Here is a 25,233-nt window from a genome sequence, read left to right on the forward strand (position 1 = left end):
AACTTTGTTAATTAATGTAATCACGAAACGAATGTCAACTTGAGAGCTGCGTGGCATTTCTGTGCAATATCACATGGTAATGGACATTGTAACGGAATCAAAGGAACGGTGAAAAGAATTGATACTACTAAGACTAACTTACAAAGAACTACTAAAAGTCACATTTTAATTCCTACAGAAATGTATACCTTCTGCATTCTTGCTACTAAACATTGCATGTATCTTTTTGAGCACTTAGTATATTAAACTAGCTGAAAAAATGCTGCAAGAAAGGTTTGACTCTACAAATAAAATTCCCAATACAACATCTAATCACTGCTTTATGCCACCCTATTTAAATGTTATCACAGTAAAATTAATGTCCCTTAGCAATAGGTATGAAGGATAGTGTGTTACTAAAAAGACTATTAATAGAAAATGCCCATTATTGTCAAAAACGTTATTACATAGCTTGTGTTGATCACTAAATTTAGAAACCCTGTCATTTTCTTCGTCCTGGTTCAGTTTCAAAGTATAAAATTATGAATGTTTCTTGGTAAAGCATTCCAAAACGCCACATGCTTGAGTAACCATTACAACTATAGGACTATTAGGTGAGTTCATTTTTCAAAACTACACTCAAACAAGAAATAAAAAATGCACTTTTTAAAATTTAAATTTTGTATGTTTTATGTTTTTGCATATGTTTAAGGCAATTTAGATATGTTAATGTACAGAGCGTATATTTTTATGTATTGAAAATTTGTACGTGTAGATTATCAGTCTATTACAGCGTTTCTTAATTTCTTTGATTAGTGGAACCCTTTTTAATCCTCGCTTTTTTGTGGAACCCTTGGTGTTTCAATAGTTTTCTTTTTCGGAGAATGCCCAGGTTCTTACCTCAAAGAGACTATCACATTAACTATTTGTCATTAAATTGCTAATTAAATATACATAATTAGAGATCATTTTAATTATTGATGATTGCTAATTGTTATTTCTTATTGTAAAATAACAGTACACTACTATTTGTGTTTCTGAGAAACACTGGGAGTTTTTAAAAGGGATAAATAACCTCAGAATTTATACATGAGTTATATGATTAAAAATCTTCTTAATTAGGAGAAGAAATACTGATGTCCTTTACCTACAAAAGTAAATTATAAGTACAAAAGTAATAAGTTAATGATTCACTTAAATTTACGTAGAAAAAGTTTTTAAACCTTAAAATTAAAAATATTAAAATATCTCTTAAAAAAAAATTTTTTTTTGAACCAGACCAGGAACCGAGCAATCCCTGGTCTAGCACCACCAGAGGTATCATTTCACTTTGAGGATTTTGTGACCACGAGTATATTTAACGTCCTCCAGTCACCATTAATGAAGACTGGACCTTTGACCAGTGAAGACCGAACCCGGGCAAGTCTGATGCTTTACTGATCAGGCCACCTCAGCCTTGCCATAGGTACTGGGAGAGTGGTTAGTATCAAGGGCAAAATATTTAAAATTGATGTCAAAAATTGTAATTTATGGCAATATTTGGTAATGTTATAGGAGAGGGATTTGGTGCGCATTCCCGAAATTTGTCCAACATTAAAGCCACTTTTAAACTATTTTTGGCGAAATTAGGGAGTCAATAGCTTGTTCAAAAAATTTTAAATTTGAGTTCTTTCAAGATTGAAAATTTTAAAACCCAATTTTGTGTTATCTTTGGAGACATTAGGTAAAAAATAGACGTTTCGGAATTGATCTCAAAAGAATTTCAAAGTTAAGGGCACTGTTTCATGCCGTTTTTGATAGTCAAAATTTTTTATTATTTTAGACGAGAAATAAAATTTTTCCCATAGTGGCTAATCCAGATGGGTAATAAAGCTTAGATTAGATGCGAAAGTGACAGACAGGTAAATGTATTTTTGCAAAGGCATTATTTCTGTCATTTTTTTGAGTGACAAATTTGAAAAGTGTGAATAGAAAATATACAAATCTCATGGAACCCCTGAGTGAGCTCCGTGGAACGCTGGGGTTACGCAGAACACAATTTAAGAAACGCTGGTCTAGTATATAAATTAACTACTTAAGCTGTCAGTCAAGTATGAACTACTCATTCATGTCCAAATATTTCTAAGTATCATAAAATAATTATGTTTTTACTTTCAATAGGTTTTTTTAGTATAATATATTATATAGAGCACAACATACGTAATTTAAGAAGGTGCAATGAAGTTTTCACACTTCTTATTTCTGTTTTAGTGTATGAATTAACTAGAAAAATTGCTCAGTTTCAAAGACCTGTATCCTTTTTACAAATCAAATACACAAAACTATATATATACCACGTATAGTACTTGAATGGAATGTTCAACTGGCCGACAATTTTTATATTTAATTCCAACCGCTTTTGGTTTAAAGGGGTCTAAAATGTCATTTTTGTTATTTTTCCATTTTTGTTATTTTAATTGTTTAATTTTTGAGGACATGTAATCTGTAAAGGGTAAAAAAACACACAATAACAGTTACATATTTTTATTAGCATGGTTCCAGTGATTAGTTTTTGACATATTTCATTTTGTGTCTCCGTCCCCCCTTTGAAATGAGTAAAATTTTTAAATTTGATTTTGAACTTTAACCTGTTACCATAATTTTAATTATTAAGTTACAGCCACGTAACTCAGCTTGTAAGACTACCATCTTATGCCATTTAACCTGGAAGTGTAAAATTAACTGACATAAATGTAATTCAAATAGATTTTGGCCAAAATGCAATGGTCTAAAAGTCCCATTTTTGACTACGAAAACCACTTTTGATTACCTCTAAAAAATCAAAGGTCCTGTTTAGAGAAAAAATAAAGGTGATTTCAAATGTCTTTCATATGCATCTTTTAGGGATATGAGTTTCAAAAAAATTAAAAATGATCGAGCCTGTATGGTTTGACCCCTCTTTTAAAACATTTTTTTTCTTTCCTAAAAGTTGCAGTTAAATTTTTTTAACTTCTAAAAGGTAAAAATAGTTATCCCAGTCTTTAAAATTAGTGCCCTACTGAATTCCAGCACCTTTTCAGACTTCATTTCAGAATACCCTTCTTAATTTTAAAAATCTCTTGTATGCTCACTGTTTTTGCTAAATTCATTCATACCGCTTACTTCTCAATTTTTACACATAAATCTCCTTAATATTCATCTTTCAATGTTGGTAGCTATGAAATAAGGAATTTCTGCACTATTTTTGAGATTCAAGAAATTCCTTTAGATGGATCTTACTTGTTACAGAAATAGTGCTTTTCCTTGTAATGTAATGTGTGTATATATATATATATATATATATATATATATATATATATATATATATATATATATATATATATATATATATACGAGGCGTATTTTTAAAGTAAGTTCCGTTTTGATATAAAAAAAGAACGAGTACAGATAGAGCAAAGAAATTTATTGCACAAAAATCTACCATCCTTACGCTATTTTTTGACATTGCTCCCGTGATTTTCCAAACATTTGTCATAGCGTGGTACAGGTTTTTGTACACCTATTCATAGAAAATTGCCGCCTGTGTAGTCAGCCATGGGATAACATGTTCTCTGAGCTCATTATTGCTGTTGTGCCACAGACCACCTTGGAAAGTCTTTAGATGCCGAAACAAATGAAAGATGCTGTGAGCGAGGTGAGGGCAGACCAGAGGATGTTTAAAAACGCCCCAGACAAAGCCCTGTAAGAGTCCTCATGGTTGACTAAATGGGCGGTAAGTTTGTACGAATAGGTATACAAAAACCTGTACCACGCTATGACAAATGCTTGGAAAATCACGGGAGCAATGTCAAAAAATAGCGTAAGGGTGGTAGATTTTTGTGCTCTAAATTACTTAGCTCTATCTGTACTCGTTCCTTTTTTATATAAAAACGGAACTTACTTTAAAAACACGCCTCATATATATATATATATATTATGAGTGTAAATTGAATACATCAACCAAGTTTCTTTGCTAAAAGTAGTCAAGTAGTGAAGTAGCAACTACATTTCAAAAGTAGAGTAGTTGCTGCGTTAAAATAAATAGTTATAGTTGTAGTTAACTACATTTGGTAATAAAGTAGTTGTACTTCGTTACAATTATATGTAGTTTTTCCAACCACAGCTTAAAATCTTGTTCTATAATTTGCCCCAAAATGCTGAGTGGTGCTTAAAGAATTCTTAAGTCATAACAGCTAATGAAACCTTTTGAAATATGAAATGGAAAAATAAATTAATAATCGTGATAACTGCTGGAAGAGCAGAAGTTTACTGTTATAAGATCCTATATTATATATCCTTATGTAATGTGCTTGTACGTATACTACGTTAATACTGACATGTATTAATTGGTACAGCTAAGCATCTCAAACTTGATAAATCCAATACCACAATTCTCTTTCTAAATTTTCTATGATTTTTTTTTTCTCCAAATTACTGAAATGCTTTGGCAAAAAAGAAAAGTTTCATTTTTGGATTAATGCTATTTTTTTCTCATTTTGGAAGTGATTGTGGCGGGAGCATGCTCATTTCATTTCTTTTTGAGAACTAATATAAGATGTGGATGTATTTAACTTTCTTCTTCTTTTGTAGGGAACCTCCACCTTTTAAAAGAAAATGTTTCCTTGCTACACAAAAGTCTGTTCAAGTGTATAATGATGAAACAGATGATTCAGATGAGGATAATGCTTTAGATAATTTTGATAGCTTTGATGAAGCTGTGCCTTCTGCCCCTAAGGATCCATATGAATTCACTGAATTCGATGAAACTGCTCCATCTGAGAGAGGATTTCGTCAAAAAGCTGAATCTTATCTCAAAGTGAGTTTTCTTAGTAAATGAAAATAAAATTATTTACAGTAACAAAAGCTAAAATTTTATCTGTTCATCAATATAATATAGAATAATGAAGTTTTAGGAGAAGAAAAACTTAATGTGCATGAATAAATGCATCCTTATTTTTAGTTGATGGTGGTTGAGATGTGGTACCTATATCTCTTTTTTTAATGACTAGTTTTGCAAGTAAGAAATTTCATCATCATAAAAAATTATATTTCGTTTTTTTTTTTTGTAAATTCAATTTATTTCTCTTAGAGTCAATTTTTATAATCCTATTCTATTAATAATGGTTCATATGGGTCATGGAAATCCTGGAAAGTCATGAAGAAAAAATAAAAAAATTTCAGACCTGGAAAAATCATGGAAAATTAGTATTTTCATTAAAAGTCATGGAAATTTATTTCAAGTCATGGTAAAATGTCTTGGACAGTAAGAAAGTAACAGAAGGGAAAAAAACATTAGAAATCTTGAGTAATTTAATAGTATTGCATGGTAAAAACTATTAATATGCATCCGCTTCTGTAACAGCCATCCGCTTTTTTTGTAATGTGATTTTACTGCTGAGACATCACTTATTTGGAATTCACAGTTATTTTCAGCACTTCTTATATTTTATATTTTGTAGAAGTTACTTACATGTTCTAAATTTTGCCAAACCCACTCAAAAATTGTAATTCAATTATATCCAAGTTCATTTCAACCACTCATAAAAAAAAAAAAAATCATTGTTAAACATGTCAGAGTTTATCTTTATTTCCTAAAGCCTTCAAAAATTAACATTTAGTGAGGCAATTGAACAAAGAAATAGGGAATTCTAATACTTAAAACAGTGGTGCCCAACATACAGTTTGCAAAATTGCTTCATGAGGCCATTTGAAATATTTGGTTTAAAAAAAGAATTTACTGAAAAACAAGGCTTACTTCAATGAACGAAAATACTGTGAAGTTACATAGTTCATTACTATCCAACCACGGATTGTATCGAATTTTCAAACGTCCAGATGAGAAAAATCTATCTGAATGAGGGGGAAAAGTAAAAATTTGATGCGCATATTCTGCTCATTTGAATGAGACTTTGCTTCTGCAAAAGCTGACACATGGGTGCAACACCTTCCGTCTCAGGACGGATTTCCGTCTTGATGAAATTTCAGAGATGGACGATGGGACAGAAAGAAATTCGACGGCTTTCCATCAATTTTTACTTATTGGAAATATGTTTTAATCATACCGCTTCATAACCACGAATTTACATCGACATTCTCTCGGTTTTATGGGCTTGTTTTGATGCATGCCTTTGGAAGCGTGGCTTTTATACTTTCGCCGTTTACCTTTTTTTAGGTAGCTCTGTTACTTCCACAGGCGGGAGTTGCTCGGTATTCCCACAAAGCCCCCAGCACCCCTTTCTCTATTATGGCAGTTGTCTACATTTAGGTTTTAGGAACTACGATATGAAAAAGTGCCGAAGAGACACACACACAGACATAAAAAAAGAACAAAAAAAAGAAAAAAGAAAGCTTAAATACTACATTTAAAACTAAGTTCATATTGATACAAAAGTCAAAGCTTAAAATTCAAATGAAGCACTAATTCCAAAACTGGCAGAGTAAAAATCAACATCTATATGTGTAGAATTTTCGTTGAGGACACATAAATGGAGGGGGGAGGGGAATCAAAATATTTTCCGTCTTGAACACATCACCAAACTTGCACCCATGAGCTGACATCGCTAAAAATAATAGATTTGTCCATTTCCAGCTGTAAAACTGATGTTTGTTTTTCCATACAATCCGTGGTCAGACAGTAGATACACTGTTAACACCAAAGGGCAATATTTTTATGAAGTAAATTATTTTTGGAAACTTAGTAATGACTCATTCAACCTTTGTCCCATTTATTAATACTCTGCCCAATTTATTACTATTGTGCTCTATTTATTAAATATTTATTCATTTAAGCATCTATATATTGCATTCACTATATTTTACCTTACTTAAATTAAATAAAGATAAATAAGAATAGTTATTATAGTTTCTGTACTATGCGCTGATATTTTTTCATTCACAATTAAATGCTCTGACAAGGTAGTGGTGCTCACGTAAAAGTTTTGCTAATACCCATTGCAGAAAATTGGCAAGTTTGACACATGAAACAGTAAAAAAAAAAAGGATTTTTGATTTTAAAAGAAGAAAAGAAAAACATGCGATGGCATACATGACTTAAAATTAGTTTTTTTTAACCCTCTTCAAGTACATCAATTTTTACCAGTTTTTAATAAGCTAATTTGTACAAAAAGCTTTGGAAAGCATGGTATTCCTGAGCAGGGGTGGGGAGCTTTTCGAAATCTCTATCTGCCGAAAATCTATCAGTCAAAAATTTCTTCTACTGACCAATGATACATAATTTGGTTTTAAACAAGAATTTTTGTCTAGAACTGAACAAGTCGACTTTCCCTTATACCCAATAAGTAGAAAGTAGATATGGATCTACTTTCTAGTATCTGATCAATATTCTCAAAAATAGCTAAAATCGCATATGTTGTTTCAAACATAATTTTTCAATATTTTAAGCTGATTTCTTGGAATAAAATGCGCCTCACTCATCTAAAAAATTAGATGTGTAAAAAAAAAAATTAATAAACAAACAAATAAAATAGCAGCACCTTTTAAACAAAGCAGCCAATACACTTTTCCATTAAAAAAAAAATTCTTTAACCGCTTTCAAAAAAAAAAAAAAAAAAATAAAATAAAATTATAAGCTCATTAAATAAATACATCATATCAAAAAAAAAAAAAAATTTTTTTTGTTTTTCTCCTGTTGCCAAAAAATAATTTCTAAATGAATTTATGTACTTTCCAAAATAAATAAAAACAATAAAATGTCAGCTTAAGAAAATAATTTTCGTTGTCAAAAAAAAAAAAAAAAGTCTGCGCATATCTTAATGTAGAACATAAAGCACTTCTAGTTTATCCGACGAAAACTGAATACATAAATTAAAACTTTGAAATGAAAATAAAAACAAGTCATATTAATAATAATTATTTCACAGCTAGAACATAGCTGCGGATTCGGAATCAATGTCATTTTGGGATAAAAGAGTCAGATTCGGGAGCCGAAGGTATTTAATTCAAAGACTCAGAACTGGAATCTATCATTTCCCTTAGAGTACACAACTCTGCCAATGTTTGCGTAGTCGGAGTCGGACTTATTTTGGGATAAAGGAGTAGGAGTCGATTATCCAATTATCGGAGTCGGTAATTTTTCCTCCATGTATAAATTTTTGTAAAAAATATGAAGTCAGAGTCGAAGTCGGGGAGTTGGAGTCCGACTAATTTTCAGGCACAGGAGTCAGAGTCGGAGTCAGGTGCCCCAAAATTCTTGGAGTTGGAAGTTTGTCATCAAGAGCTATTTCCAACAAAATTTGTTTGAAGTGCCTTCAAGTACGGAATCTACATTGACTTTCAGTTTCCCCGTAGGCACTAATGTTAAGGGATTTGAACTGTTCAAATTGAACAGAAAACTGTTTAAATCAAAAATATATTTTGTATACATGTTTTTCATCAAAAGCTTTTTCCTACAAAGTTTGTTTGAAGCAAATTCGCCTCTAAGTTCGGAATTGCCTTGGAATTCTCCGTAGGTGCTAATGTTAAGTTTTTTTGAATTGTTTCCAAATTGAACGAAAAATAGTTCAAATCAAAAAGTGAAACATAGGAATAAGATGTCCTCGCCAAGATCTTTTGAACAAAAAAAAAAAATGTTTGAATCTGATTATTCACTCAAAAGTTATTAGGGGAGGACAGACAGACAGACCATCTAAATACCCCAATTTTTAATTTTTCGATATTTATTTAATAATTTTTTTTTTGACTTTTTTGTTTTTTGCAATATTTTCAAGATGCATTAAGCCTTCTTTCATGCTTTTTTCTTCTTTCTCTGACTTTTACTGGGAAAGCAGGCTAAAAAGCGAAATCAAAGTACTAATTGAAAAGTGAATGAAAATTTATTATGGCCATATCATTGAAAAAGAATTGCTGAACTTATTTCTATACACATAATTAGAGCCTCTTAATGCACTAAAAATCCATACAAGCTCCAGTAGCATAGAATGACAAATTTACAAAATTTTTGCATGAACAAAGAAACATTCACCACAAAAATGATAAGGCCAAAATCTGTAAGAAAAAATTTGTGCTAAGAGATATGTATTTAATTATGCAATATATTGTGCATATCACAACACCCCTTTTCGTTAACCACGTTTTCATGTTAAGCATTTTTATGTTAAAATTATTTCTCTGTGTTTAGCCTTTTCCTTTAAGTTTTTATTGCATGTGTTTCAAATTATTAATGTAATTAAAAACAATTTAGATGACATTACATTAGTGGATCAGCATTGATAGTACTAATGTAAATGGTATTAGTGTTTGTTAGTGATAAATAAATGCATGATAAAGCATTTTATGTCTCTTGCACAACATTTAAAATATTTCATTGCATTATTTGTATATTTTACTTTCGTTTTTCCCCATTGTATTTGTTTATTGTGTTGTATTTGGCAGTGAATATATTTCTCTTTTCTTGCTTTCCTGTCATTGCCATTTTTAATGGCTAGACATAGTATACATATTTAGGATGTTCAAAAGCAAACAAATTAATCTTGTTAATTGTATACATTTTTGTTTCAGGAGGAAGAGAGAATTGTGCCACCCAGTTTGCCATCTCCAATAGTCCCACTATCCCCTATACCAAATGATCCTGCCATTGCTCAAGAAGCTTTGATTTCTCATGATTCTGATAAAGTGCCATCACCAGCTGCCATTAAAGTTCCATCAAAGTTTATTAGAGAGGAAGATCTTGCAGTATCATTGCATGATTTAGATAATATTTTTGATACTTCTTCATCTGAAGGAGAAGACAATGTAAGGTTCATTTCTTCAATACATAATATAGTTGAACCTATCTATCTCAAATGTCAAGGGTTCAGAAAAAAAAAGAGTAAACCAGATTTCGAGATATGGAGGTTTTGATAAATCTAGCTACTATGAGTTGTTGAAGCGATGTGTGCACTGTCAGTGAACTAAATAAATATATAATGTACAAAAAATAAAATTAATTATCAAATAAATTATTTCACATCCAAGAACTAGTCTTCTGCACATATAAAGTAGCTTGTCCTGACTGACAATCAATCACAGCCAAACCCACTGAGGCTAGAAAGCTGAAATTTGGAACATAGGTTCATTTTATGACGTAAGCGCGTGCTAAGAAAGGATTTTTCGAAATTTTGATTTTAAGGGAGTGAAACGGGAAGGGGAATTTTCTGCACTCATATGCAAAATTCTCAAGAATGGGCTTGAGTTCAGGGTCGAACCAGGTATTGAAAATTTGAAATTTTACGAGGGTTACGAATATTTCAGCCTCATCCATGCTGGATGCTAATTAACAAAGATATTAATTAAAAACTCAATTTTATGTCCACTTGAACATACTTCTATGCCAAAAAATCGTCCAATTTTTTTTGGTTTTTGTACTGTTGGAAAGCCCATAAAAAATAATCATTTCGAAAATATCCACAAGGACTAGAACCCCGGACATCGAAAAATGACTACAAAAAAAGTTATAAGTGTTTAAATTAAGAATTAATTTATTTCAAAAAGAAATTTCTTCCTCCATTTTTTGCGTGAGATTTATTTTAGCTTGAAGAAAAGTTGAACAGTATTATTTGTTGCCATTTTTTGCTTGAGCATATAGAAATTAAATTTCTTGTAGCCGTTTGTTAATGCATTGAGGCTTTGTAGGTAATTTGGGTATTTTTAAATATTTTCCTTTTGGATTATCGTTTCGCATTTTAATGCTGTTGTGTCTGACTCTGCTCGGATTAAATTGCTATCTACGTCAATCCATGGCCCCACTTTTCAATAACCATAGCCAACCTTTTCTTTTTTAACCCCCGACAAACAATGGAAGGGGGTTATAAGTTTGACATGTCTGTTGTGGCACTCAGCGCCTAAAAGAATGGACCGATTTTGGAAAAAAAAATTTGTTCGAAAGGAGAGTTGATCGAGAGTGTTCTTAGCTAGGTTACATCTTTGGATGACATTAATTAACAAAGATATTAATTAAAAACAAAAGGTTTTTAGCAATTTTTGCAGTGAAAACATAGTTAATTTTTTTTTAATTTGATACCAGAATAAAGAGATTTTTTCCCGCATCTGATAGAATGTGTTTGGAACTTCCATGTTTCATAGAATTCGAATTATAGCATTTTTTTAAAGCAGATTTTAATAACGATTAAGCCTTTATTCACGCGATTGATAAACAAATTCATTGTTGATCGACAAGGAAATTAGAAGCAATGATTTAAAATGATATTTTAATCTGTTGCCAGTTTCTATTCAATAGCAAACAAAATACTTGACATTGATTTTAAATAATATAAGGCTTTTAAAACAATTTTCAAGTTTCCCTCTTGATTCTACAGTTGTGACTCAGTCGGGGTTTTTTAATATTTTTTATTTTATCCTTTTTCTGTCAGGGTCCCGTCAGGGTACTGAGCCCAATTTGTGAACACGATTTTGAGCCCCATATGTATAGTGAGCACACAAGGAAGAAAAATTACTGTTTACGTAATTTTTTTCATTAAAAAAATTAAAGCAAAGTGAGTAATCTTTTTACATTCATTCAACTACGTGTTCAGGCCAATGCGGTTTTAGTTATCAGTAGCAATTCAATAAGCAGAAGTAACTAAAATGTGAGAGTGAAAAAATAAGTGCTAAAAGTACTAATCGGTCATTAAAAATTCCTATGAAATGTAAATTATGTATTTTACAACTGAACATTTAAAAAACATTAAAAAAAAAATACGTATTATTGAACTAAAATTTTAATTTTTGCTGGAACAGTGGCGCCGTGCAATAAGAGTTTCATTAACCCTTTTTTCCTGTAAATATTGTTGGGTTTAATTAAATGTTACAAGGACCTATTATTAATTTTTATTGCACTAACTATCATGTTCATTGACCCGCTTAAAACTCTCTTCAAGCGTGCGATTTATTAATTTTTTAAAAGATTTTTCTCATGTTCCTTGGTTCGATTAAACGGATTTTCGGTCCCAATTAGCGACTAATATTAGACTTGTATAATGGGATTTGTGTTGGTTCTTTTAAGATTTGGTTCAAATAAGCAGCTGGTCCGATTAACTGCTGGTTCAATTAAGCAGGTTCCACTGTATCATTGGTGAGAGAAAAAAAAGATGAAAATAAAATTAACATCTGGGAATAATATAACCTTTCTTTGTTGTGAGCCTCCATCTCCCCATAATGCTTTCTAGTTTCAAAAATCAAGTCACCCTCATAACCTGATCTATTTTGCACCAAAAAATAGAAAAACTATTTATACAAAATCTTTGAGGAGTCTTTAAAAATAGAAAATGGGGGAAAAATGGTCAGTTTTTCAGAAATTCGTGACCTTTGTAAATACTTGTGCACCTATTATAGTAACAATAAAAATTAAAAATTTTTTAAAGGTATTTTTACATTTTAAAACTTATTTATGTATGATTTTGCTTGGATGTAAAGTTTTTGAGGCATAAAAAAAGAATTGAAAATTATGCACTCAAAATCCAAGATTGCAGCAGAAGCTCCTCCTCTCCCTTCCTACCTACCGCCGGGGACTTTTAGTATGTTCATCAGAAGCGCTTTTTTTATACATATGCCAAATTTCAAAATTATACGTTTTTTTTTGTTTTTTTTTTCCACCCACATTTTGACCTTCGCATTTGCTAGATTATGAGAGAGATAACCATGGAAACTTGATAAAAGTGCTGAAACTAGAGATCATCTGCTGTAAAAGTTTCATCCATTGTGAACCAAAAACCCATTAAAGCTTAAACTAAATGACAGGATGCCCAAGTCCCAAATATAGTAAACTCCCAATTATCGGCAGTCGGATTATCCATGAGTCTTTCCACATCCCCCCCCCCCCGTTTTTAACATTCATTAAATATTATTTAAACTTATGATTGTGTTATTTTTGTTTTTAGCTTTTACATATGTATATTTTTTTACATTCAATGTTAGTAGATGCAATGTAGCAATGTTTTTAGCTTTCATTTAAATGTATGTGTGAATGTTAGTCATATTTTTTAGCTGTTGTGTACAATAGTATTGCTTTTTACTTATTATTCGGATTATCCACAGTTTTCGCTTATCCATGGTTACCGTGCCACCCTATTCTGCAGATAATAGAGAGTTTACTGTACATGCTAAGCAGCATGCTTTAGGCAAATAAAACTGGAAGCTATAAAAGGGGACTTAAACCTAAAATTCAGAGCAGGGGGTTATGTCTATTATCAGAAACCTAAAGTGACAACAATACTTCAAGAACCCAAATCTTAACTCACAAGTACAGAATTTTTTTTTAGGTTGAACTAAAAGATAAAAACACACAAAGTATAAGAAAATAAATAGCGAAGCAAAAAGACATTATTTATAAAGCGTGTCAGGTTGTCTGACTAGCCAATACAAATACTGTCGGCCTTGCTTAATCTACCTTTCTAAATTGACAACATTTGTATTAAAACGTAATAATAATAAATCAATCTATATATATATATAAGAGCGACAGTGTTTTGTTTCTTTCTTTGTTTGTACCCTATGGCCAGAAGCCCCCATAGCACCTACAGCTCCGAAACTTGGCACAAAAATCGAACGTACCTCGGGGGTCTGCACCTCGAAGCTCGTCAAATTCTTAATTTCTAATAAGTTTTTTCTTAATTAAATATTTTATGTGATTTTTAGCCCTTTTTTGTGTTTAATTCGTCACTGACCCTTAACCAATCGCGCCAGGAAAATATTTTTTGAACCATAGTGTAGGGAATTTAATTTTAAATATGACAACCAAAAAAATTTTGAAGATTTAGCAATTTTTAAATTTTTTATGGATTTTTGAAAAAAACCTTTATTTTGCGTTTTTTTCCCGGGTTTAACTTTTTTCTAAACCCATCCCCCAAAATGTATTATATTTTTCTTTCTGAAAATTTAGTATGTAGTAGTTAAAACATGTCTCCCTAAAAAAAAAGTTATAAAAAATACACAATAGCTTTTAAAAAAAAAATTATGAAATTTTGAAAAAAAAACCTTTATTTTTCGCTTTTTCCGGGGTTTAATTCTTCCTAAAAGATTTCTTTCTGAAAATTTAGTATGCAGTAGACAAGACATTTTCACCTTCTTCAGAAAAAACAATTTTTCAGAAATATGCAGTAGCTTTTTTTTTTTTTTTACAATTTTTTAAAATTCCAAATGACACATTTTATCTTCTATGTCCATTCAGAGTAGGGGGGAAAATGTTTCTTCATTCTGTGATGTCATCAGTGACGTTTACCATTTTTTGATCAAAAAGTCTTTTCAGCAAAGTCGCCATATTTGGTCATTCACAAGATTGAAGTAGACACGATGCTTAAATGCTTAAGTTTCCAAAAACAAAGCAGAATTAGATGTTTTGTTCAACTGCTAACTACTGAAAGTAACGCAAAATGTGCTGCAAATTTTTTTTTTTTTTAAATTTTTAAATGTGTAATTTTCTTGAGAAATGAAAAATTTTGTTCTTAAAAATTAATCTAATCCCCATTGCTTTTTACTCAAATGTGCTAAATAACTTTTCAACTGAATTGTAGTTTCATTAAAATTTATTATTTTTAAATTGTTTTCATGCTACAAATTCAAAAAAATATTTCTTAACTTTTGGCATAGCCGCCATATTTGGTCATTCTCAAATGGAAGTACACAAGACTTTTTAAGTGCCTAGGTTTCCGAAAACGGCATTGTATGTTTATTGAAATGCAAACTATTGAAAATAACTCAGAATGTGCCTTTATTTGTGTGGATAATTCGTAATTATTTTTTGGAAAAATGCAAACATTTTTTTAGAACATTTTTTTAAATTCTAATTGCTTTAGATGCTTATGTGCTAAAGACTGACTGTTTTGTCTTGGATTATTAATTATTTATGACTACTTTTATGCTACAATTTCAAAGATCTACTTATTATCTTACATTTTTTACTTAGTCGCCATAGTTGGTCATTTGCAAGATGGAAGCAGATGTCAATTTTCAAAATCAGAATTGGATGTTTACCTCAATGTAAATTATTGAAAGTAACATAAAATGTGCAATAAATTATGAATTAAAAAAGATTATTTTCTAGATTTTTTTTTTAATGTATAAGCATCCTTTAATATGCTAAAGAAAACAAGCTGATGATTATTGGCATTGACTTATAATCGGGGGGTGTTGGATGCAACAAGTTAATCTTATATTGAAAAATGGCTTCGTATATTGTTCAATATGTTTTGTGTTATATACTAATAAGAAAATAAAGAGTAGTATTGTAAAGCAACGATTATAGCAATACTCTAATATTATGGATGGCACATTGCATTGAAAAAACACTAAAATAAGTTGAATGTGCTTTGTTTTCAACAAGTAGTAAACGATTGAAAACAATTTTGAACAAAACGTTTAAAAAAAAAGAAGAAAAAAAAACTTAAATTTTGAGAGGAAAAGAAAAAAAATTTCAAGATTTTTTTTTTTAAATCTAAGGGGCAAAGTTTCATTTCTTACGCATTGCTACTTCAAACGTTTTTAAATATTTTGAAAATATTGTTATTTAAACTTAATTTTGAATGAAGCGGGTAACCTGGAATTTTCTAAAAAACAACCTGGAAACCTGGAAAAATCGGGGAATTGTTTTACACCACAAGTGTATGAACCCTGGTATTGTATTACTCATTGTATCATGTTTTTTTAGACTGATCCTCCAGTTACACCCTCAAAACTGCATCCATTAGATGAATTTTCCGGAAAAATAGGTTAGTATATGTTTGAAGTTTTATATCTACTTGGAATTTGTCATACTTTCAGATGAATAAATTTCGTATTTCTTTATAAAGGTAGTTCTCAAAAGGTGGTACAGTGCCCGCCGCTTATTAAAATCACATTCGTTCGGGGGACATTTGATTTTATAAAGCGGCTGATTTTATTATCCGGCAATCAAAAAAATGAAAGGTTTTGAAGTTTAAATACTCTAAAAATGAATTACTTCATTTATTTCTGTTTTAAGTATTTCAAAATACAGTATTATTTTAACTAAACATTTGGTACATATTTTTAATAATTATTTGCACAAGGATCTTAAAATGTACGTGTATTGTTGTTTGCTTAACAGAATTGGGAGGGCCAAGAAGATTAAATATCGTTTAATTGTTTACAAAGTGTTTTGTAACATTCAACATTATATTTTCCTCTTTGTTCTAAAGTGCATCGTTCATTATCAAGCGCTTTTCTGACATATACTGAAAATGAAGAGGCAAATTAGACTCTAAGATATTCTCATCTTCTGAAACCAATTCCTCCACTTCTTGGTGGCGCTTTAACAATTTTTTACTTATGATGTCCAAAAGTTTGATTTTATAAAACGGCGATAGTGATTTTATTAAAAGATGGTTTTAACATGTTTTGGTATTGCAATGATTCTGTTCTTCCAGATTTGAGTTTAAAAAGCGGCTGATTTTAGAATCCGGTGATTTTATTAGTGGCGGGTACTGTAGCAAAAACGTTACTTTTGAGCCGTTTTTAAAATTTTGGAATTTGAAATCAATTTTGCTTTTATTGCATAGCATGTACACCTAGACCATCATACACAAACATAAAAAGACAGCAGGTACTTATAAAAATTAATAAATAACAAATTTAATGATCGGTCTGTTGGTAACAGATTTTGAACATACAGTTGTCCAGTAGGTAACAGATTTTGGACATCATCATAATGAAAGTTTCAGTTTTTGAACTTTTCCAATGAAAATTTTAGAGGATTTATGAAGTACATGAATAACTTTATATACTGGTCTTAAAGTAATAAAATTTTGTTATGGTTTCGTAGAATCAGAAAAAAACCATCCATTTTGCCAGCGCAGGTGATAAAGTCACCAAAACTGACGCTGTTGGCAGAAAACTGAATTCTTCTCTGGTAACCCTTTGCTTATTGTACACTGTGAGTTGTCGCCAATCGGGGTTTGCTTGGCGATTTTTGCCGCCTTTGTTCACTATTTGTTACGATCATAACTTGAGTTTCTACTGTTATTTATGTAATGTTCAATGCATAACTTATTAATTATGCAAATTGCCAATGGATTAAAAAAATTAACATTATAATAGCCTTTTTTATTAAGGTTACAAGACAGAAGATCATATTATAATATTGAATTAATTGACAGAATTATCGGCGTCTAGATCGTAACGAGATTTGGACATCTCACATATATGTTTAAGAAAAATGATTTTGCTTCAAAGATACTGCATAAAAACATATGAAAACACTTTAAAATGCTTAACAATTGATTTTGAGGATCGAAAAATACCTTTAAAACATATAAATCATATATTTAGTACTCAAATAATAGCATTGTCAAGATCGTAACTTTTGGACATACATGAAACTTCCAACTTCCTTTTTTTCTAAAAATTTTTTCACAATAAATAATCTGTCTTTATTTTTTTAATTTGTAGAAAATATTATCAAAAAAATATTCAGTTTGAGATTCATACCCTCAATTTTTTTTAAACGTTTGGAAATAATAAAAAAAAAAATATTTTTTTTTTTTGATGGTACATTTGCACAGTTAACGTTTCGAAAATCCAAAATTGTCTTTTAGCAAAGAAAAAATTTTTTAAGGGTATTTGAAGAGCATTTTTCACCATTTATGTCATTTCTTGTTTCTATGCAGTATTATTATTTAACTCAAAAATTTTTGAGTCAATTAAAATGAAAGTTATTTGGTGTTGAAGCTTCAAAGTTGAGGTCTGTGTTTGCTTCCACCTTTTGAGATCTGCCCAAATTCATTCTTTGTAACCTTCATGTTTAGAGCTCTGCTATACAAATTATAGACTATACTTCCAAGTCTGAGCTCTCCAAATTTCACTTTGTAATTACTTCTGTCTCAGGCAATAAGTCTTACAAGGAGACCTTAAGGTCTCGGAAATTCAAATTGGGATGAAATTCAGCAGATTAGTAGTACGCCCTGAGAGTTTCCACACAGTAAAGTAATAAAGTGCACTAGCCAAAACATTCCAAGAAAACAGCATCTTAAGTTTTCCACGCAACTTATACGTACTAGTAGAGATTTCTCACTAGCAACAGCTCAGTGGCTGTGTGGTCAGCAAGCTACATTCCCGTGCTGTCGATCCGGGTTCGATATCTCTCAAAGAATTTTATAAAGCGACTATTACTTAAATTTATAAAGCAACTGTTACATCTAATTGAAATTTGAATTGCAGTAAATACCTTATTTTTAAACTTCGTAATGTATTTTCAATAGAGAAAATAGAGATAAATTCAACTGATTATAAATTATATTTTGAAATACCACAGCAACAAAATTAGGGTACGACTTGTTAATTTATTTATAAAATTTAACAATATAGTTTTTATTTATCAAATATATGTTTACATACATACACCAGAATGATAATTATCATAAAAACATCGAAAACAAAAACTGTTTTTCACATCTTGCACAATGTATAAAAGAAATTGTTTACAGGAGCAACCTTTCTGTAAAAGATTCGTAGGAAAACATGCTTCATTAATATTCATGAAAATTTCTCTTTTGTCCGAAAGTTTGGAAGTATACCAGACATACCGAATGATTTTATTAAGAATTGGGAACGGGGACAGTTGATGATGGACTATTGATTGTATTTTTATGCAGTCTACATAGGTATTTATTTTTCTATTATTTTCAACAAGATATGCTTAATTTTTTTTACGCTCTATTAGATTCTATACCTGTCTATAAAAAAAGACATCCCAAGGTTGAACAAGTGAGGTACGTTTTCGTGAAAAAAAGATTTCTGCAAGATGTATTAAACCCGGGATGGATTGCACGGGAATCCAGTACGCTGATCACATAGCCACCGAGCTGCTGCTGGCAAAAAACTCTACTAGTATATATACTGCACATAAAACTTGAGAGGCTGTTTTCTCAGAATGTTCTGGCTAGTGCACTTCATTATTTTATCCTGTGTATACTCTCAAGGGGTACTACTAATCAGCTGAATTTCCAAGACCGTAAGGTCTCCTTGTTAAATGTGTGTGTGTTTGTTTTATTTTTTAATGCAAAATACTTCAAAATAGTGAAAAATAATTAATCAGATAGTCATTAGAATTTTCTATAATGATTATTGTTTTCATTTTAGAACTTTCCAGGATGTATCCAACGCCTCCATCTTTAGAACAAAATGCTGTGCCTTCTCCATTTGGTCTTATAAGTGGAAATGAAAGTAATGCTGACCAAGATGCCATAAGAGAGAACCATGAAGATATGTTTATGAAAAATTTAAATCTAGATGAGGTAACTTATTTTTTCCCTTTAGCTTATATAGGTAACAGTTTAACAGCATTTACATTGTTGTAATATTTTTAGGAAGTGAATTGAAAAGATTATAGTCACAAAGTTTAAATCTCCATTCTTGAAATATTTTAAATTCAAGTGTTTAAAATGTTAAATAAAATAGTAAAAATCGTTTTAGAGCCTGACTCTTAAATCTTATAGTATGTTTACTTTGTAGGTTTTAAATTGTATAATTAGTTTGTACTGGCAGCTCTGAAGTAGTCTACCAAATTTCTATGCTTTGTGGTTTTAAGAGACTTATGCCTAAACACTGATGATATGATGTTCAAAAATATTTAAAACTCATTTTCCTTTTTTAATAACATACAAAATTTATTTTTAAGTTGACTTTGAAAATATGAAATAAAGCTCTTTAAAATTCTCAAAAGGTACTTGAAATATATTTTGTTCAATGGTTCTAATTGGAACAGGTTTATAACTCACTCTTGTTGAAGATAATGGTGTCCTCCATCAAGTGTTTAAATATTATTATTGAATTTATTATCAAGTTGTTTAACAGTTTTTTATTTTGACCTTTATAAATTTCTTATAGAATCCTTTCTTTTTTTCAAATGATATTGCAATGCTTTTTGGGAAGATTTGATTTCTTGCCCACCCTTTTTTCCTATAGTTAAAAGTTAGTTAATATTTTTCACCTAAATTTTTTGAGGTAACTGAGATTTTTTCGGTTCCTTTTTTACATACTAGCTTACTACCCGGCGTTGCCTGGGTGCTTCTCAATACAACATATCTTTTAGATAATTGAATGGATGAATTCTATCTAAATGACAGTAAAAAACTGCATTCACACCAGCATGCTATAGTACTTTTCACATATTTTATTCTGGAAAAAAATCATGAAAGGTCTTCCTAGAAAGAGTCGTGAGTAAAATTCAATGGCTTTTATCAGTTACAAATGTATGCAAAATATGACACCTTTACAATATTTTCAGATATGAAAATCATCCTCAATGGTCCAAAAGCTAAACAGATAGTCCACTGTACAGAAAATAAGGAATTCAGTCATTGTTATTAATAGCCGTTAACATTCCGTTTTACGGATTTTCTGGCGGTGTTTTTACTTTCAAGGTTTCACGTGTTAGGTAGACTCATTTTATAAGTTTTTGTAAAAGTTCAGGTATGCAAGCACATTCCGTAGTAAACGTTCACTTAGTATAAATTACTTCATAAACTGTCTATTTGCTCATTCCATGGCGATTTAGTGGCATGCCATGGAGTAAAATTGGATGAGTGTAAGTTGCAAAAAAAAAAAAAAAAGACGTACGTCAGCCACATTTTATTTTCTTATATTTATGTCAAATTTCTATTTTCGCATAGTAAAAATGACGGTTAGACATTAATATTGATGTCTTGTAACGATTTAAAATTTGTCTAGATTAAAATTATATTTCAAATTTTTAAAACCTCACACTTTTGCCTAAATGTTGTATGTGATAACTCAAACTGATGCAGGTAGTAAGAGCACTTATTTAAGTTCGCTGCTCTAGAGTATTCCTTTGAGAATATCGAAATTTTAATTTACAGAGGCACAGTCGTCATGAGGGGTAGGAATGGTTCCAATGAATAATAGTTGCCATATATATAGTTACAATTATTATTTTAAGTTACATAAAGCATTAAAAATGGAGTACGGGGACGCGAACTTATGGAATGAACTATGTAAATTGTTCCGTCAATTGAACTGCCTTATAAAGAAATAAATAGGCGTCCTCATTTTGGTCACTATCTGCGTCATTTTTTTAAAAAATATTTGCAAGCTATGAAATTAAAAGCTCTGTTCCCCTTATCCGCATTCAAAACGGAGGAAATGTATTTCCACGTTAAGAAACGTAATCCAAATGCTAAAAAGTTAAATTATTCAAAATTTTCTAATTCCTAAATTTAACTCAAATCTTGCTCCTAAATACAATTTTTAGTCCCCCTTCCAGCAGCAAAATGAAATACATTTTTGAGTGAACCCAACCTTAATCATGCACATAAAGCTATCTATATGAGAAATAGGCAAATTTCACATGAATTTAAACTATTTAATCGCCTGCCCTTCTGACTTATTGATCGTGATACAGAGCTTAAGTTTCACTAGAGATTTTAATTTCTTGAAGTTTAAAGAATAATGTATTGCGATTAGTGGTTATACGTGAGATACAAATTATTTCACCTTATTCCTCCACTGTGAACAGAGTAGCTTCTATTAAACTGATACGTAACCATTTTTATCTTACAGAATTTTTTCAATGACAGTTGAATTACTTAGTGGTAGTTACAAACTTCCAATACTTTTCGATTGTTTATAATAAAAGTCGAACTTAAAGTCTTGTAACCGGGAATGGAGCTTTGCTGAACTAATTTCACGATGAAGACTAAAAAGAAAAAACTTTATAATGTGGCGTAATATTTCATCATGCCATTTTCAGTTGCAATCTCTTCGTGTTAAAAGTTGTCTCATACCCGCTAACTGGTTTAAAATTATTGCTAGTCAGCGAAGGTGCTCCATCAGGTGTACTATTGCTTCGAGCGTTAAAGTAATATAAAATTTTAAACGATTAAAAAAATTGTTTACATAAAAAATTTAGATATTTTATGCATTTTAAAAGTTTAAATTTAAATTAATATTTCTTTGCATTTTTTCAAACTTTAAACTTTTACCTTTTCAAAACTATGAATTCCGCCGTATTAAATTTCCGTGTGGATTTGCGGGTCTAAAGGTGCACAACCTTTTATTTTACTACACATTAGCAATCCTAGTATGGTAGTTTATGTACATGTAATGAGGCCCATAACTATACCCCCCCCCCCTTGAGAGATAAATTCAATCTATGCTACTATGCACAAAATTGATTATTTTGCAATTTATTAGCCATATTAGTATTTTTACCCCTGATCTTATACAACCTGGAGCGATTTTTGTTAAAGTTAGGTGAACCGAATTAGGTAAATCATGGAATAGTATAAATAACATATACATATTGATTTGTTTAAGGATAGTACAATATTAAACTAAATTTCCGTTGCAAGGATGTCGTTTTAATATAAGTTTAGTATTCTAATGCTAAAACTGTTGAAGATTGTACTTCGATAATGAATGCATTTTTAATACCTGTCTCATTTTGGTATTTTCTGTGCTGTTTATGTAGAAAATACAGATCAAAATTTCGTCTATTGTTACTGTATTATTACTTGCAAACTTATTAGCGAAATGCGCAAGCAAATTGAAGAAGGACTGACGGTGATTTCAATGCATCCCTGTGTCTTTGCAGAATGCAATTTAAGGACTACTGAAACACGGCCTTTCTTTTTCGTTCGGCTTTCTTGCTAAACATGCTTTACGCCTGTCGCTAATTGGCATTAGCAGCCATTGTTGAGGATACTTTTTGTGTTGATTGCATTTAAAATACCTCCTGGTGGTTGTATGCTGCTAACCGTTTTCATTTGCTTTCAACCAAGCTTCACAAATTTAACGATTACGGTTAAACTTTGAAGAAACTTCATTTCGGTCATGTTTTACAGACTTTTCATTCAGACCAAATTCATAACTGTAGGATAACTCGTTCTTGTTGAAAAGAGCAATTTTATGATTAAAAATATAAACTTGAACCTCTTTGGATCTTTTTTTAATTCCAAAAACCAGCCTATATGAATTCCTGAGCAACAACTTAACTCTGTGCCAAATTTGGAAGAAATCCGACTAAAACTGTAGATTTGTATAAGGAACATACACACACACACCCTCAAACATACATCCATTTTTATATATATAGATAAATACATGTAAAGAAAGCCTTAACCACATCCCTCCCCTTTGTAAGATAAATTCCGAATACGCTATTATGCTTTGCTGTGATTATTTTGCAATTTATTTGCTTTATTAGTACTTTTACCCCTGTTCTTTGACAGCCTGAAGCGACTTCTATTAAACCGAATTAGGTTATCGGTTATATCGAATTACTTAAAGATTCGACGCAAATCAAGGAATAGTATAAAGAAAATTTATAAATGGCAAATTGGTTTCATAAGGATCATAGAACATTAAACTAAATTTCTGTTGTAAGGATGAAATAGATGTGGTTTTAATAAAAATAGTCTAATGCTGAAACAGTCGAAGATTGTACGTCAATATTGAATGCAATATTATTACCTTATTCATGTTGGTATTTTCTCTGCTGTTAACGGGAAAAACACTGATCAAAAGTTACACGCAACCCTTTCTCTTGTGGATTTTATAATGAAACAACATTCAAAAATAATAATATAACGGCAGCATTCAAATTAAGCAGCACCATGAGTAGCATCAATGGACCCCTGAGGCTTCGTAGGTCGCAGTTTAAGAAACGAAGTACAGCATCATTTCTTATATCTACGGCTTTCTCGCCAAACATGCTTTAACGCGCATCGCTAAACGGCATTGACGGCTACCGTTCAGAATACGTTTTGTGTTGATTGTATTTAAAATAGCTCCTGGTGGTTATATGTTGATAACCGTTTTCATTTCCTTTTTGAACCAAGATTCACAAATTTAACGATTAAAGTTAATCTTTGAAGAATCTTCATCTAGGGCAGTTTTTTACGGGCTTTTCATTTAGACTAACTTCATAACTATACAAAAATTCGTTCGTGCGGAAAAGAGCAATTTTATGACTTAAAATATGAAATTAGACCTTTTCGGTCTTTTTAAAATTCCCAAAACCAGCCTATATGAATTCCTGAGCAACAATTTACCTTTGAGCCAAATTTGGAAGAAATCCGTCGAAAACTCTGGATTTGTATAAGGAACATACACACATACCCACAAACATACATCCATTTTTATATATATAGATTAAGTTCCACCGTTCTCTAAAAAAAATGAAAATCTGTTGGGACTATGTTTTCATTGTTTCAAGTATTGTTGTGATCAAGTTTTATTGTAAATTATTTGAAAGTTATTTATATTTATGTGTAAACTCACATTTCTAATGTATCCATACATACTTTCACATTAATTTTGAAATTAAAATGTCATTGATTTTAGGACATCAGTGTTTGGAAGCCTGCTGCATTACAGAAATTTGTTGAATCTCCAAAGTATTTATATATAACAGAACTGTCATCTGTAGGAAAGAGTTCAGATACAGACTTGGATTTAGTGTACAAATCTTCATGGTTCCAGCCGTCTTCAAAAATGAACTATACAAATGTTTGTGAAGAAAATGCACAATCAGAAACTTATAGGTAACTATTTGATTTATTATGTTAAATTATTGATGTTAAAAATATTTTAATGCATTTTTTTTATTTCTTTTCATACATTTCATTAATATCATTTTTATGCTATTCAATTATTTTAAAGTTTTTGATTGAATTTAACTGCCAAATATTAAAATTAAAGCAATTTAGCATTACAATTTAATGAACTGCACTGCATTCGGTGTTAAAAATAAGAATTAAAATCTGAACATCATGATAAAGCTGCTATGAAGTTTTCTACTGTCAAAATGAATAATCTAGGTGTCATTTTTGATGAATTAACCATATACGAGGTTATTTAAAACATATATTGAATAGAAGTGATGCAAAGTAGTATTTTGAAAATGTCAAAATTATTATTCTTTTTCATTTCTTCACATTAATTGAGCAATGAGTTAGGAGAATAAAGAATTCAATGAGATCTAGAGATTTAGGCATAAAACTTGAGGTCTAGTGTTGGAAATTTGCATAAAAATCAAAATTTTGGACGCAAAACATTCCTAATGACTCCTTACTTCTAACACTGCAATTATTTAAGAATTATAATTTATTAAAGATCAATGTAATTAAATAATTGATAAACCTTTCATTTGGCTTAATGGTTATTCCAAAATGTGAAAACCCTAACATACACAGTGCGTCCAATAGAAAAGGTGACTGATTTAATATTTGCGGAACTATTAGCGTTATCTATGAAAGAATGATTGCATTAAAT

At 30.6% G+C, this 25,233-nt stretch overlaps 1 protein-coding gene across 1 annotated transcript in view; it reads left to right on the forward strand.

Moving 5' to 3' along the window:
• Positions 1 to 25,233, forward strand: part of LOC129217105 (mediator of RNA polymerase II transcription subunit 13-like) — a 132,638-nt gene that overhangs the window by 24,307 nt on the left and 83,098 nt on the right. Inside the window, exons 10-14 of the mRNA XM_054851358.1 lie at positions 4,588 to 4,813; positions 9,514 to 9,747; positions 15,635 to 15,695; positions 19,081 to 19,235; positions 24,304 to 24,503. Of these exons, the coding sequence (XP_054707333.1) occupies positions 4,588 to 4,813; positions 9,514 to 9,747; positions 15,635 to 15,695; positions 19,081 to 19,235; positions 24,304 to 24,503 (876 nt within the window). The remainder of the gene's footprint in view (positions 1 to 4,587; positions 4,814 to 9,513; positions 9,748 to 15,634; positions 15,696 to 19,080; positions 19,236 to 24,303; positions 24,504 to 25,233) is intronic.

This window comes from Uloborus diversus, chromosome 1, assembly GCF_026930045.1.
Source record: "Uloborus diversus isolate 005 chromosome 1, Udiv.v.3.1, whole genome shotgun sequence".
NCBI lineage: Eukaryota > Metazoa > Arthropoda > Arachnida > Araneae > Uloboridae > Uloborus > Uloborus diversus.